The sequence below is a fragment of the Loxodonta africana genome, chromosome 14 (genome assembly GCF_030014295.1).
Source record: "Loxodonta africana isolate mLoxAfr1 chromosome 14, mLoxAfr1.hap2, whole genome shotgun sequence".
Classification (NCBI taxonomy): Eukaryota; Metazoa; Chordata; class Mammalia; order Proboscidea; family Elephantidae; genus Loxodonta; species Loxodonta africana.
Window position 1 is genome coordinate 42,670,001 of NC_087355.1, and position 16,743 is coordinate 42,686,743.

At 37.4% G+C, this 16,743-nt stretch overlaps 1 protein-coding gene across 2 annotated transcripts in view; it reads right to left on the reverse strand.

Moving 5' to 3' along the window:
- The window catches only part of RUNX1T1 (RUNX1 partner transcriptional co-repressor 1), a 123,017-nt gene that overhangs the window by 53,425 nt on the left and 52,849 nt on the right, over positions 1 to 16,743 (reverse strand). Inside the window, exons 1-3 of one of the 2 annotated variants that reach the window (XM_010588392.3) lie at positions 7,379 to 8,134; positions 5,724 to 5,861; positions 3,296 to 3,537 (exon numbers count right to left, since the gene is read on the reverse strand). In XM_010588392.3, coding sequence (XP_010586694.1) covers positions 3,296 to 3,537; positions 5,724 to 5,838 — 357 coding nt within the window. In that variant the 5' untranslated portion in view covers positions 5,839 to 5,861; positions 7,379 to 8,134. Of the gene's footprint in view, positions 1 to 3,295; positions 3,538 to 5,723; positions 5,862 to 7,378; positions 8,135 to 16,743 lie in introns of those variants that run through there. The other variant, XM_023545861.2, reaches the window with a different exon arrangement.

Below are 16,743 nucleotides of genomic sequence, written 5' to 3' on the forward strand. Positions count from 1 at the left end.
CCAATAAATTACTAATATACAACACAGTATAATAACAAGCAGGCACACAACACACGAAGCTATTATCTTCAGTATAAAATCTTTTGACTTTGTAGAAAAGATAATATCGTCTATTGTATCACCCACCTCTAAAAACTGAAATGGAACACATTAAATATGGTACCTTGAGAATAACGTGCATGGATGTTAGCATAGTTTGCTGAGGAAGTTTCTGCAATTATGAAGAACCTTCAAATACTACCTTTATGAAAAACAAACACACTGAGATGTTTTTAAAAGCACAAGAGATCACTCAAAAGAGCCAGAAGCAAGTGTCAGAATCTCTCAATTCATCCCACATGTCATATCCACGTCTCCTGGTAGAAACATTATCCTTCTCTTGTCTTCCCTTATTGCATGCTGTCTTTTTCTACCAAAGCATCTTTGCTGAGGGTGAAGAGCTAAGCTGGTTAGTGTCTTGTGCTAATGAAACCAAAGGAGAGGTTTGAGCCTCCCATGAGTCACTGATTCTTGTAGAGGGTGAAAAAAAATTCCCCAATTATCAAAGATATTCCATTTATCCTCGAGGCAACGTGTACGGCTGAATCCGAAAGAGACTCTACAAACTGATTCAAATTCACTCCTAGCTTCATCTCACAATAAGCCTAGGGTTTGTATCCTACAAAGGGCAATGTGCGTTGATACAAACATTTACTTAATAGATAGCCAGCCAATTGTGGTAAAGGTATTGAATAACTTCACCTTATTTTGATTTCTTTTCCTTAATTCCTAGGTAGAATCACAACTGTAATTTTAGTCTTAACTTCTATTACTTACATTTAAACATTTATCTCATGGTTAGCAGTCATCTTGATGCTTGACAACATTCGTGACCTGCTCCACCCACTTTTTGTGAAATTCCTTTTCCTTTTATGATAAAGCATGGAAGCACTAGGTTGTAAGTTTTTCATATTCCAAACTCAAATTATCTTCACCCAAAACTATGAATGAATACCAACTTCCTATCTATAACAATAAAGGTTAGCAAGCCCTTTTTTTGGTCATTTTGTTTTAATGGTTCATTTTCTAAAGGACAGATTTGTATACAGTTTCCTTAACCCAATGTAAACAATATAAAATGATTGGTTAGGATCTACCATCTGGATTCATATCACAGTCACTGCCAGTTTTGTGGCCTTCTATAATTTATTAAACTTCTGTGACTCTCGGTTTCCCCAGGTACAAAAGATGAGTGCAAAAATTACTACCTCAAAGGGTGGTTCCAAGAGTTAAATAAAATGACATGCATAAAAGCTTGTAGTCAAGTTCTCAAAACGAATGTCCGTTCTCTCTTCATTCATTTATTAAACAAATATTCATTGCCTATTTTTTTTATCTATTATATGCAAGGCACAATCAATCCCTTCCCTTAACTTTTCTCTGTAAGGTTTTTAGATAAATATGTATCCTAAAAAAAAAAAAATTATTTCAATCAAAGGTTTGTTACTTAATATGTAGAGAAAATCTACTTAAAGCTGCCAAGTCTTCCTACGTTTTATTAAACCACTGTTAATAAAGAACACACCAAAAATTCATAAAGTAGCTTTCACAAAACCATTCTTTTTATTTATTTATTTATTTTTTAACTAATGACATATTTGCCATTCATGAGATAAAATTATTGCTTTGGATTTACTTTGTGATTCTTTGATCTTACTTCTTTACACGCTGAAAAACATATTTCTAAAACTCAAGAGTGAATAGGAAGGAAAAAGATACAAGTGATTGATCAATGTATCTGAAGTAGGCTGACACACTTCTGTCCAAAATCACCTTCATGCACAGCTAGAGGTATAGCAGGTAAAGCTGATGGCTCGTGGGAGATGCGAGAGCTTTTTGTTCTTGGAGTGGGAAGAAAAGGGAGTTAATAGTTAAAAATTAAATTGTAAAATCTCTCAAATTTGTGATGTTGTGATTTGAAACATGTGCACGGCACCAAAAAAAAAAAAACCATTGCCATCAAGTCCATTCCAACTCATTGTGATCCTATAGGTTAGATCTGAACTGCCCATAGGGTTTCCAAGGCTGTAATTTTTACAGAAGAAGACTGCCACATCCTTCTTCCATGGCAGCAGCTGGTGGGTTCAAATCGCCTATCTTTCAGTTAGTAGCTGAGGGCTTTAAACACTGTGCCACCAGGGCTTCTATGTCTACTCACCAGTCTCTAAACCAGCTTTTTAATTCTGGTTCTTCTTTTGCAAAACACAACTGGAATGGCTTTGCCCATGATAGGGTCATGTACCAAAAATACATGATTTATTTCAAGAAAAAGGAAACTGCTATCATCTGAATTTTAGCTCCACCATAGCCTTGATGACGAAGAACGGAATGTGTGACTCAGTTTCTCCATGACTCAGTATGGGGAAAAACTGGGATACTGAATAATATAAAGTCTTCCACATATGTAGAAAATCACAATAAATGCAAAAGTGATTTAGGGCTCAACAAAAAATGGCATGTTTTAATTTCTAATGTGATAATGCACAGAATAGAGCATAAGGTACAAAATTAACATGTTTGTTCTCTAATGACTTAAGTAATTCTACCAAAAACAAAAATAGGTATTTAAAAATAAAGTTATTAGCCTTCAAAATAAAAATAATTAAGTAAAAAATTTATTACATGTTATAAATTCTTGTTCACCCAAGTCAACAGTAAAAATCTCCAAAGCAACTAAGTTAAAAAACAACCAGTTAGATTAAAGGAACCGTTAACAAAATCTACCATTTTGTTATTGTTGACAGCAATTAGCCATGCCACGCCACAAACCAAATCCATTGCTGTTGAGTGGATTTCATTCAGAGTTACCCTATAGCAAAGAGTAGAACTGCCCCATAGGGTTCCCAAAGAGCGGCTGGTGGATTCGAACTGCCAACCTTTTGGTCAGCAGCCAAGCTTTTAGCCACAGTGCCACCAGGTCTCCAGGAGAGTATAATTATTGAATTTAGTGCATATATGTTTATGGCGAAGATAATAATAAATCTGTTTCACCATATATTTATTAGTCAAAGAGTAAACAAAACCATGGTGGTAGTCCGTACATAATCCAGAATTGAAAACATGTTTGCTATAGAATTAATCAGACTTGGAAGCAATCTCCAGATGCAGAAATTGTTACAACAAAGGAGGGAATACGGTGGAATCCCTACCACCTGGTTCAGCTGTGAGAACAGGGCCTGTATTTCCAAATCTTCCCCAACTCTCCCCCACGCACTCCCCCTTGCTCCAGAAAATCAGGTCAATTTTATTTGCTTACCACCAGTCCCAGTACAAGGGTGCGGACTCTCTCTCCTATCTCTGGTGAAATGTCATTGCCAAACTGCTGCAGGGTAGTAAGGAACCGTTTCAGCTTACTCAGTTGCCTAGCGCCACAGGCTGGGGGCAGCTGTTGATTAGCCAGAGAAGAGGAGGAAGAAGAGGAAGGCCCGTTGCTAAAGCCATTGGGTGGCGAGGGGGCGCCATTCAAGGCTGTAGGTGAATGGCTCGTGCCATTAGTTACTGTCAAAGGCACAAAATCAGAAAGAAAACATAAACTTAGAGAGAACATGCACAAGGACATTATAATCACGTTTCCTTCCACTTAAATCTAGTGGATGTTTTTAAAAAGTAAATGTTTTTAAAATGTTGGGACTTTCTGTAAAATGCTTTGATTTCCCAGGATGACCACAGGCTCAGGTTCTCTACAATTAAATGGATCCACTCCTCATACTGCATGATGAAGCTCTGCACAGAAGCTGATAATAAATGGAGCCGGCTGTAGCACAGGGACAGCCCTGCCTCCCATGTGCACATATGCCAACCACCTGAACTGTTTCAAACATAGAACAAACAGCGTTTGGATGTCAGCCTTTTGTCACAGGCTTATATCAATATAACAGGACTATTCCTTTCTAAACTGCTCCCCTAGAGAAAGTGTACATTTGGTGGAGACTAAATTTATCACTGAACATTTTTAATAATGTTTTGTACACACAACTGACAGCTGTGTTTATAGAAATAGGACTTTCAAGTTTTAACCTTCTACCACCCAATGAGAAGGCTATTTTCTCCCCCACATACTTCCTAACCACTTCTTCACGGAGAATCCAAATCATATGTAAGAGGCCAAAATGGACACAGTATTTATCAAGGAGTTATTTCAATACATTGAATTAAAAAAAATTTTTTTTTTTTTTTTAATTGAATAGGGACATCCTAATCCAACCAATAGCCTAGATTCAGTAAATTTATTTCTGAAAAAAATTCACTGGAACACCAAGATGAGAATCCACAAGAACCAGGCTAGAAAAAGTTGCACAATTCTCACTTTAAAAAAAAGGTTGATTTTTATGATGTTAAAATCAATTACTTTGGTAAATCAATTTATTAAACACATCATTTTATAATAAGTTTGATAAAACTATTCCTAACAATAGTTGGACATGTTCTAAGTACTCTACTGTTCTTAAAAGTTTCATTTCAAGATAATAAAATGGTTCTCTTATACAAAATGGATTATCAAAGTAACCTGCCAAGAAATGACAGCCAGCCAGGACCTCTCACAAAAGACACACGCCTATCGCTGTGGCTTCAGGGTACGACAAACTAAATTCAAACTAACAGGGTTACAACTTGGCACTAGCACAGTCCCCTACTCTTCACACATTTGAAAAGGTCTTTTAAATGGCAGTGAGACACGGTGTAAACAGCCTGGGGTGTGCATTTTGTCAATCCCTTATAGTCAGGGACCTACTTTTACTTGTTATTTTTCATCCGTAGGGATTTCATGGCACACCGTCTGTAAATAGTATTATCTGCCACAGATAACATTTATTAGTTTCACAAATCCTTGATGACAATTTGAACCAGGATTTTGAGATTGATTAAAACACTTATCTACTATCCCTACTGGAAAAGGAAGTTCCTATTCTGTCAGAATGTTCTGTCATTTCCTGAGAGGATTCAGCAAGCAATATACTTCACTGACTGAGAACACAGGGCTTAATAGTGTTGACAGTTCAAGAAAACAAGATGTTATTTATTTCAGAAAGTTTTCTGTATCTCTTATGCGACCTTTTTTTAACTTAAGGGTGGTAGATTTTAATATTATTTTTAACTGTTTGAAATAGAGAAGAAAGTGCTCCTAGAAGATCAGAAGTAACATGGAAATAAGTATACCATATTTCCATGCTCCAAGTCAAACTGAACAAACTAAAATAAAAAGCACTCCATTATGGAAGTCAAATTAAAAGTTACAAAACAGTTAACGGTGCTGGTTGAACAACATGATGAACATATTTAATGTCACGGAACTTTACATATGAAGACTGCTGAAATGGCAAATGTTGTTACCTAGATAACATGTCATAATTTAAAAAAATGTATTTAAGGGGAAAAAAAAAGTAATAGTAGTAGCAATTGACGTTACAGACCAAATGGAGTACTCTTCCTTTGCTAAAACCATTGCAGACTACAATTCTAAAGCAATGATGAAAGAAAGGCAAACTCTGGCATATATACAAATTATAACTAAGGTACGATACTAAGGAGCGTAATACCTACTCACTGGCAAATAAATGAATGTTTTTTTTTCCTTCATTTCTCCATAAATACATTAACGTTAACTCCTATTTTTCTTTAATTCTTACTTGCAGAAAAAATTTTTTTTTTTTTTTTAATTTCAAAACCCAGAAATGACCACTTACACGTTGTGGGTGTAAATGAACTGGTTCTTGGAGCTCCTTGAGTAGTTGGGGGCGGTGGCATCGTTGGAGGAGTCAGCCTAGATTGCGTCTTCACATCCACAGGTGAGTCTGGCATTGTGGAGTGCTTCTCAGTACGATCTGCGGAATGTCACCACACACATGTTATTTCATTCCTTAAGCACCTCAGTTTTTTAAGCGGGATTTATCTTTTTTAAAAGTAAGCAAACAGGAGAAATTCAACATCTTCTATCAATAAAATATGCTTATCTACTGAAGTTTAAATCAGGATTTTATCATCCAAACCCCACTTAAGAAGGTGTAGCACAGATGGCAGGAACTCATTTGTAAGTGGGTTATATCATACTCTATTGTTATTTCTGGCTTGGGCAGATGCTACCTTGATAGTGTTACATGCAACAGCGTAACTTCACTCGAAGCTGAAGCTGAAGCCAACATTAGCATGAAGTAGAAAATAGATGAGGAAGTAGGATGGTACTGAGCCCCCTCATGACAGCTCAGAAATAACAAAAACCTGAAGTTCTGTTATGCAGGTGAGATAATGGTAGCAGATAGCTCTCTCTGACTATTTTTCTTAACACCTGCCACCCCTCTTCCATGCTTTGTTGTCAGGCCTAGTAGATGAAGCGGGTTATGTCTCCCCGACACATCTCTCACTTCAATTTCCTCACCCTCTTAAAAATCACCTAGACATAAAAATCCCATATGTCACACAATACAGTTATGCTATTATTTACTTAGAATTTTAAAAACGTGAGACTAATACTTCAATTAATAATCTCTGGCAGAGTAAGAATTGAGAACTAAAATAACTAAAGACGCTCCTCCTATTCTTCATGAAATACAAGGCAGATATGGGGAAATCTACTGATTACTTAATAATTAACATTTGTATTTCAGCACTGTTTTCTACTCAATACATTTCCCCTCTGAAATTTTGAACTTTTTTTCCTCAATCTAATCTACTTATTGAGGCAACAGATCTCCAGTAAAAACGACAAACTTTTTTGGATGGTTTTTCTAGATAGAATTTTCTTCAAATGTGCATGCGTGCACACATACACACACATGCTTGTGCACCCCTAAAATGTTTTGAGGGGCCTCTCGCAGCCTTAGCATAGATATTTCATGCTTGGACTATGCGAAAGTTAAAATGCCACAGTTAATAACGAAACGAAAAGTCCAAATTACTACTCTCACAATTCTAAATCTATCTCACCTTTGTTCAAATCAATTTCATAGGACTTTGGTTGCAGTAAAACATTCGAAAGTTGAAAGAATGTTGCTACTATAATCAAAGGAAGATGTAAAAAAAAAAAATTAAAATAATCATTCTATAAGAGGATTTCCCATGATGATCCAGTTAACAGTACTGGTGTCTCTCTTTCTTAATCTTTGATGCTAGTGAGTAACAATGTCCCTATATGTGAATAACAGTGTCCTGAGTGAAATGACGGCAAAGACACACGTAGAGAGCATTTCTATCTTTATCTTACTGTTAAAAAATTGATTTCATATTGCAATACCAGACCTTTAACAACCAATATCAATAAGTCCCCTATCTCGATAATCAACACAAGCCAGGCAGGCTTAAAACTGCCTCTTCAATAGTTAAATTCATCACACATTCTACTCACCTAAACCAACCTCAACAACAAGGGAATAAATAGCTTTCCGCTTATGTTGCAGCTGAGGGAAGAGGTACAGGAGCAAATACAAGTCTCCCTAAATGAAGGCAAATATTTCTGTCATGCCAAGGAAGGAGGGATGAAGAGAGGCTTGCCAGAGTCTGCTGGGAGATAAGAGTGGGAACTGCTGGTCCATCTGGTTTTCATTCTGCTCACACTCACAGTGAACTGTTGGAGAAGGCAGCCCAGATCCACAGATTTGAAGCACGTGGTTGCACAGGCAGAGAAAGGAAGAGCAGGAGGGGGAAGGGGACAGAGGAAGAGAGAAAAAAATAAAGCAATAGGAAGGTAAAGAGGAAAATGAACAGAACATGGAGAAAAGAGACTGGAGAGGGAGAAAGTTACCCTTAACAGCTTTGTTTACAACAGCAGCTAAAAGCCAACCCCCTAACTTGTTTACCTCAACACAGTTAATGAGCAATATTCTAAAACACATCTTAAGCCCATTTCTTCTTTATTAGGGGGGGAAAAAAGGAACTATTAAGTTGACAAAGTATTTTCTCTTCAATTTTGTTTAAATCATCTTTAGATTTCAATCTTCTACCCCAACTTCAGAAAAACCTTTGATATATTCATAACTTTGATTTGAAAAGGTCTGAATGCTTGTCTTGGTCCATATTTGTAGCATGATCCCTATCCAGAAGAATTTTAAAACTAATAATAATGATAAAAGGTGGATGAATTTTTTTTTTTAATTCTTGAAAATGTCATCAACATTTTAGGAATACTAACTATTGAGCCAATGCATAGCAAAACACTATTTCTAACAGGAACATACACATTCTAATTGGAATATATGTATGTATGTATAACTTTAGAATTCTGACATTAGCCAAATTTCTGCGATGGTTAGCTTCACTCTGATCAAATGGAGTTTCAACCCAGAGGTCCTACAAACTTAGACAAAGTGGGACCATATGTAACTCATTCTGGACTGTTCAGTGCAATCAATTCCAGGATGGAGATAGATGGTGAAATAACAGGCCAGGCCTAATCCATATACACACAAAAAACCTCTGGAGCAGAGAGATATAAGATAAATTCAGAAAATGTGTTTCAAGTATGCTGAGCCCTGTTGCATTTGTTTTGAATTATTTTAAAAAAAACATATTTTGAAATATATATTCTTGAAACTTTTATAGCAAACAGTAAAAGAGCTATGATTTAACCACATAAGTACTGCACTCCATTTCAAATTAGAAGATATGGTAAAACCAATATTAAGTTATTTCTTATGTAATTTTTTAAGTTCACGAAAATGATACTGTTCTGGTACATAATTTCTATTCTTGGTTGCTGTAGGGGAATGCTGCTATTTACTAAAGAATAGCAAAAAAGGATGAAAACAAACCAAAAACAAAAAAAAAAAAGGGAAAAAGAAAAACAATCTCTATCAGCCCAGGTAAAGAAGGCAGGTTTAATCAAAAGGGCTGACTTTATGTCTACCTTAAATGATTCGGGCCACCTCTAAACAAGATAATCTTTCCTATGTAGTAATATTGCAACCCACATGGTAAATATCCAACACATAAGTATCGAGGATGGTTCACCCATGGAAGAAAATGTGGCATATAAAAATAACTACTGACACCATTTCAATATTCAATGCAAAGTCAGGGCCTTCTAGAAGTGGTATGTTTTCCATTTCCCTTTTTTTTTTTTTTTTAAGTAAAAAGTGTGGCATAGCACTTATTTTACTTTCCAGTTCATTCGAGTAGTTCCAGGTGCATTTTTAAGGTATGAAGAATTGACAGGCATTCTACATTTTCCTTGTTTAATATACCATTCTAGAGACAATTAATGTAAAAAGACAGGAAGTTCAGTATCAGTGAGCGGTACATCTTTTTCTATGAAAGTTCATCACGCCATTTACAACAGAAGAAATATCTAGATCCCATAAATGTTATGCCTTAAGAGGAACTTCTTGGGCAATTAGTAATTATCAGTACAGAGTTGGTCATATTTGAGCAGGGGTTACTTAAGCTGGACATATGGACCAAAAAGGTTTAAGTCAAAGTGACTACACCTGGAATCCAGGTGTTACTGGAGTGCAGAAAAGGAGAAGGAAGCTACGGAGAAACAAAACTGGGTATAAAATTCTATTTCCCTGGAAAAGGTGGCAAATAGAGTTCAGATAATAAAGTCATCTAGTATTCCCAATGTCTGGATATGAAATATTAGAAAAGATGAATGTTGGCCAACTAGAACAGTGGCCATGGTTGCTTCTGCATTCTATCCAGTCTCCACAATGATACCATTTCATTTCCCTTATGGGACGTTCTGGTAACGTCCATTCCTGCTCAGAACCCTTCGACAATACCTGGAGAATAAATGTCAAACACTAAAATCTGAAACAAGATGGAAAAGTATCAAAAAAAAAAAAACCCAAAAAACCCAAACCTATTGCCATCGGGTTGATTCCAACCCGTAATGATCCCAGAGAACACAGCAGAACTGCCCCGTAGGGTTTCTAAGAAGTGGCTGGTAGATTTGAACTGCCGACCCTTTGGTTAGCGGCCCTATCACTTAACCACTGCACCAGGAGGGCTCCAGGGAAATGCACAGTGGAGGGATATTTGGCCTAATTAGTGAGCTTTCAAGTTGAGAGAGACTTGGTTTCAAACGCTGACTCTTGAACCACTCCCATTAGTAAGTAGTGAGCCCGCAGGCAGCTTAGTAAAGCTGAGCCTCAGTTATTATAAAAAAACTGGAATATGATCCTCTAAACCTCCTAGGGATGTGGTGGAGGATTAAATGATGTTCGTAAGGCCTTAGCACAGTGCCTGACTCATTTTAGGCACCAATTAGTGTGACCTCCATTATCCTGTGCCTTCCTCTCCATGACTCATCCCCAACTTGACTTCCAACAAATTTCTCTCAAGTCTATGCTCTATCCATATAGGGCACTGCGATATTCCCTGGTTTTTCTGCCTCTTGTTGGCTTCATCTGTTGTTTCCTTCATCTGCAATAACCTATTCTATCTTGCATGTTCTTCATTGTCCAGTACAGATTCCACATCCTCTCACGGTGTCCCCAAATGCCCCATGTTTCTGACATATCACATTACCTTTGCCTCTCTTTTAGCACTTCTCACAGCATGTCTGTATGATGGCTGTGCACATGTATTATATACCCCAACACCCAAACCAATGAAAATGGTAAGCAAGTTGCTGGCAAAAGTATTTAATTCCTTCTTAGGGAAACAATAAATATGCATAATCATGGTTCTTATAAGGACAGTTACATTGCCAGCTTTCACAAATGCACTTCCTGTATTACAGCTTGTTCAAAGATATCAACCGTAATTGGATAGCAAAAGACAAACACACTGCCAACCAAAGGGAAAAAATATATATGTGTGTGTATATTGTAATATGGGAAGATACTGGAGACCCAATTTTTTTAATAATTTATTTTTGTTGTTGAAAATATGCATAGCAAAACATATACCAATGCAACAATTTCTACATGTACAATTCAGTGACACTGATTACATTCTTCAAATTGTGCAAACATTCTCATTCTCCTTTTCTGAATTATTCCTCCACCATTAATATAAACTCACTGCCCCATAAGTTTCCTATCTAACCTTTGAGTTGCTGTTGTCATTTTGATCACACGTACTGAGACACCTGTGAGAGCCCAAACTCGATGGGACTGCCTTGATTTTCCAGGTCTCACAAGTTTTCTATCTTTGGGTGTAATCTTGCCACTTTTGTATTGCTCATTTTAATGGCAAAAAAATTCAGTTTCTTTGACAAGTTTCTGCCTTACACAGGGCTCCAGCTTTTCCAGGTTTTATACGATAGTTCTTTAAAAGAACACAATCTCAAGGCAGACATTCTCCACTAATTAAGCTAAACTATTGTTTGGTTTAAAGATGACTTCAGGGGATATTTTTGGTTGAAAGTTTAAAGATTATCTCAAGGCAATAGTTTTGGGAGTTCACCCAACCCCAACAGCTCCGGATAGTTTTGATTTCACAAAAATTTGAAATTCTGTTCCGTGTTTTTCCCCTTTGGACCTAAATTTAGTTCACCTAAAAGACCCCCGGTTACCTCATGTGTCTTATCATAGGTGTGTTATAAATATTTTTATTTCTAAGACACGAATCTGACTTTATCCCCCAATTTAAAACCTTTGGGAGCACACAAAAGCAGGGCTTTCCCAGAAAAGAAGTTGAGCGGGGCTGTTGAGTAGGAACTTAACAATGTCTGTGACATAAACTAAGCTAAAAAGTTTAGATTTAGTTCTGCAGACTATAATGTGCTCCCAAAGGTTTTTAAATCAGGGGATAAACAAGGTCAGATTTGTGTTTCAGAAATAACAATATTTATAACATACTTATGGTAATACACATAGGTAAGGGGGGGCCTTTTTTCTCTTGCCTCAAGTCACATAATAAGATGGTCTCAGAGGTGAACTTAAACCTAGGTCAAAAGGGGGAGAAACGCTAAGTGAGGATGGTTGTACAGCAAGAACCCGGATCCTTGATGATGTTTTGAGCTACTGAGTTACCTGACCCAGAGCAGGCCTTCCTCAACGCTTCTTTAAGTGAGGTAATAACTTTCCCTTTTGGTTTAGGCCATTAATTTGGGTCTTCTGTCACTTCGAGCATCCTAACTGATTCTACAAACAAGACCCTGGGTATCAATGGGGTTTTCCCCAGTCCTTTATAAGACAAGTTTCCTTACCTGCTCCTCCCTTACGCCCTGATCCAGCCACAACAAAAGGGTCACCATTTGCAGAACATATCAAGTTCTTTCATGCTCCAAGGCTTGGCAGAGTTTTCTCTGCCTAAAAATGATCTTCCAATCCAAATTCTGACTCAGCTTTCTAGACAAAGTTCAAATCCCTCCTCTTCTAGGAAGGCATTTTCCATTATCCCTGATAGACAATGCTCCTTTTTCCTTAAATATTTCTATAGTATTTCTGGTAATAGCTCGCCACTTTTTTTTTCCCCTTACTCTCAGCCCATGAGACCATAAGATAAAAACAGAGTCATGTCTCATTCATGCTGGAAGACAATGTATGCACCAGAAAGAGCAGGAAAACCGCAAGTTTGAAGCCTGGTCCCACAATTTATAAACTATGTGGCCTTGAGCAAATTATAATTTTGCTAAACTTCAGAGTTCTCTTCTTTATAATTTGAACACTTCCTACCTAAGAGCCCTGGTGGTGCAGTTTAAACCCACCAGTCGCTCTTAGAAACTCTGCTAGACTGTTCTACTCTGTCTTCTAGTGTCACCATGAGTTGGAATCGACTTGATGGCAATGGATTTGTTTTTTTGGGATTATATGTATATAAAATGCCTACAACAATATCAACTAAAAAAAAAAAAAATTAATCAATTCTACAGTTGAGATATTATTATATTTTTATCCTATCAAGGGTAAACTTTTTGCAAAAGTTCCTGTTAGTTATGAAAGAAATATTTGCAATTACAAGAAAGGTTAAGTATTTATTACTCATTTATTTATTAAAATGATATTCATTGAGGCTACACACCTTCATCTCTTCCAAGGACAAAGTACCAGAGGAGGTCATTCGTAGCATATAGTTAGTTGGACTGTAAGTAAAGGCTAAAGAGAAGGAAATCAAGTAAACCCTTAATAGTGTTTTGGAATTAGAATCCTCTCCTTTCGTTTAAGATTAGAGGAGTGCTGGTGGTACAGTGGTTAAGAGATTAGGTATAGCCCTACAATTCCTACAATTTGGATTTTCCAACTTTCTATGGATCCTGGAGTCAATCACTCCCTCATCACCTAAAACCTGGTTTGATTTGTTACTTGAAATCAAACAATCCTGACTGAAATATAACATATTCTCCTAATCTCACTGAACCTCTTTCTCAAATGTCTATTGGTTATTAATCCAAAGAAACACTTGTGTCATTTACCAGGCATCTCTGTAGCATCTGACACTGTTCACTACTTTCGTCTTGAAACATTAGTGTCCCCAGGCTTCCATGATTCTAACATTCCTCTCATTTTGATCTGGCCTCCCTGGTTGCTCCTTCTCAGTTTCTTTGAAGGGTTCTCATTTCTCTACCTTCATGAAAACTGTTGGTACTTCCACCAAAGTTGCTTCATTAGCCGGCTCTGAATTTTCACTCTATACCCCTTCCCTAAGTGACCTCATTTGCTCTCTGATAGTCTTAATTCAAGGGCTTGGGCTTTGAAGAGAGAGACTAGGATCTGAATACCAGAACTGCCATCACTTATGTAAAATTGGCCGAGCTATTCAATCCCTGTGTGGTGGGAACAAAATCAGGCAATGTATTTCACATAACTACATGTTAAGCACTCTAGAAAGGGCTGCTTTATTTACATAATGGCCATTATGCAGATGACTCTTAGATCTGTAACTCCAGCCGCAACATCTTGCCTGGGTTCCAGACCCCAATATCCACAGGCCTACAGGCTGAACATAATCAAAACTGAATAAATCTTCCCCCTTCTAAAATCTCCTCTTCCAGCTCTCCCTCCTGCAAGGAATGGTCTCAGTAGTCAAAAACCACGGAATCACCAAGATATCTCCCTTTCCCTGATTCTTCATTCACAACTCGTTACAAAATCCAAACCCAAAATGTGTCTTCTCCATACTCATTCGAATTGAAACCTTCATCATCCATCATCTCTTGCCTGACTTATTCAACTACCCACTGATTAGACTCCGTGCTTTGTATTATTCATCACTGATCTATTCTCTAAACCACACCCTGGAAATTTTCCACATATGACAAAAATGTGATCAGAGATCTTAGCCCCTTCTCTTACTAAGCTTCAAAGACCTTTTATAGCCTAAGCATAAAGTCCACATTCCATATAGGTCATAGAAAGACCTTTGTGACCCTTGTGGCTCCTGCAATTGCTCAAGATCCATCTTCATTTATCCCACCCAACCCCGCTTTGAATGCCATGCTAAACTACTGCAGTTCTCTAAATTCTCCAGAGTCTCTCCGTCTTTCATACCTACTATATCCTTTTCCTAGAATACTGGCCACCAATACGGCCTGGTTAAGTCGATCATTCCCTTAAAACTTCATTCAAGTTGTCACTTCTGCTAGAAACACTTTGCTAATAACTTTTCTTCCCCAGCAGACCCACAGTGCCCCATACCCCATATTACTATCTAGATACCTTTTATAGCCCTGTTCACACCATATTTAGAACCAAGGAGCCCTAGTGGCATAATGGTTAAAGTGCTTTGCTGCTAGCCAAAAGGTCGGTGGTTCAAAACTACCAGCTGCTCCTCAGGAGGAAAGACCTGGCAATCTGCTCCCATAAAAATTATAGCCTAGGAAACCCCATGGGGCAGTTCTACCCTGTCGCATTGGATCACTATGAGTCAGAATCAACTCAATGGCAAACAATGACAATTCTTTGCCAGTCTCTCCCACTAGACCATATAATTTACTAAGAGCAGTGATGGTATCTTATTTGCTTTCATATTTCCAGCACTTAGCATAGTGCCTGACACACAGAAGATGCTAAATAAACTTAATATTTTAAATGAATATACTTTACTATAATGTCATAAGCCATGCCTATGGTCACAACTAGAGACCCCAGAACTTTCAAGAGGCATGACAGTTTTAACTTAAGATGAAAGTTATCTATATACCTTCCCCCCGCCCCCATCATTCTAAAAGATACAGTAAAAAAGAATTTCTACATTCTGGAAAAATGAAACCACCAAAGATAAATCCAGAAAAACATTAGCAAATTATTCAACTCACCAGTTTAAAAACACTTATCAGTAATCGCAACTATTTCCTAAAGACCTTCTAGTACATAAGATCAGAAAAAACGCTTTGTATAGCAATTTATATGCATATAACCTATAATCTCTAAAATCTCCTTTTTGAAATAATACTATCAGTGTTATTATACACATACACACTCAAAACAAAAAGAAAAGCATATCACGAACCAAAAACACACACCTTTCTCCACTTTCCACAAGTTTTTCTGTTGCTTGTCTCTGGATGGTGGGATTACAGGTTATTTTTATTTTCTTCTGGTTATTTTTCCCTTATTTAAATGTTCTACAATGAGCATGCTTTATTCTTATGAGCAGAAAAGATATTAAAAACAACAACAAAAGCCTATTAGGATAAGTCATCTAATATCAGGCATCAGGTACTTTGTCAAGTACTCCTCAAAGAGTGCTTTAACCCATTTGCAATTTCACGATGAAAAGGTACTACAAATGTCTCCATTTTACAAAAAAGGGAACTGAGGCTCAGAAGGGTTAAATAATTTGCCCAAGGTTACAAGCTAGGACTTACTCCAGGATTTCTCAGAGTCCATCAGCCTCTAAAATTTATGTTATTTTTATCCACAATCTGGAAAACTGGAATACAGACCACATACAGTAAATGCTAAGGATACAACAGAACTGGACCTTTCAGTACAGTAGGCGCTAGCCACATGTGGCTATCTAAACTTAAATTAAATAAAATTTAAAATTTAGTTACTCAGCCTCACTAGTTTAACATTTCAAGTGATCAACAGCCGTGGCTACATGTGGCTGGTGGCTACCATATTAGAAAATCCAGTCATACAAAATGTCATCACAAAAGTTCTATTGGAACACTATACTGAACCATAGCTTGGAAACTACGCTTTATGGCAGGAATTTATGGAGGTGACAGAGGATGACGGGTAGCCCTTTTGGCATCATCCTAAACATCTCCCATCTCATCCAGATCTTCCACTTGCTTTATACATTAAAAAACCCATTGCCATCAAGCAATGACTCACAGCAACCCTATTGGACAGAGTAGAAATGCCCCACAAGGTTTCCAAGGAGCGCCTGGTGGGTTTGAACTGGTGACCTCTTGGTTAGCAGCCACAGTTCTTAACCAGGGTTTCTGCTTTATGTTAGGCTTCTGCATATGCTTTCTTATGATGGTTATGGGATAGGGAAAATCTAAGTCAGAAGCATGAAGACTAAAGTAAGTGAGCTATATGGTAGTGTAAGCATAAGACATGCCCACTACAGGCAATTAATGACCACTGGGGTAAAAGCACTAATGAGATCAAGGCCAAGGGCTCAGTCCTAGAGTGGACAGGTCAGCAGCTGGTCTGGAACCAGAGATAACAATTTGAAGGACATAAATTCAGGTTAAGATGGAAGCCTGGCAAAATAATGAGGTAAATCCATGCGAAACTACCACTTCTGGAAAAATGATTTCAAAAATATTTGGGTCTCTCCATATAAGTAACAACAGGAATTCCCCTTCCCTTACTCTATAGCATTTATCCAGCTACCATTGTTTAAAACCTTTATCTTGTTTATTGAGTG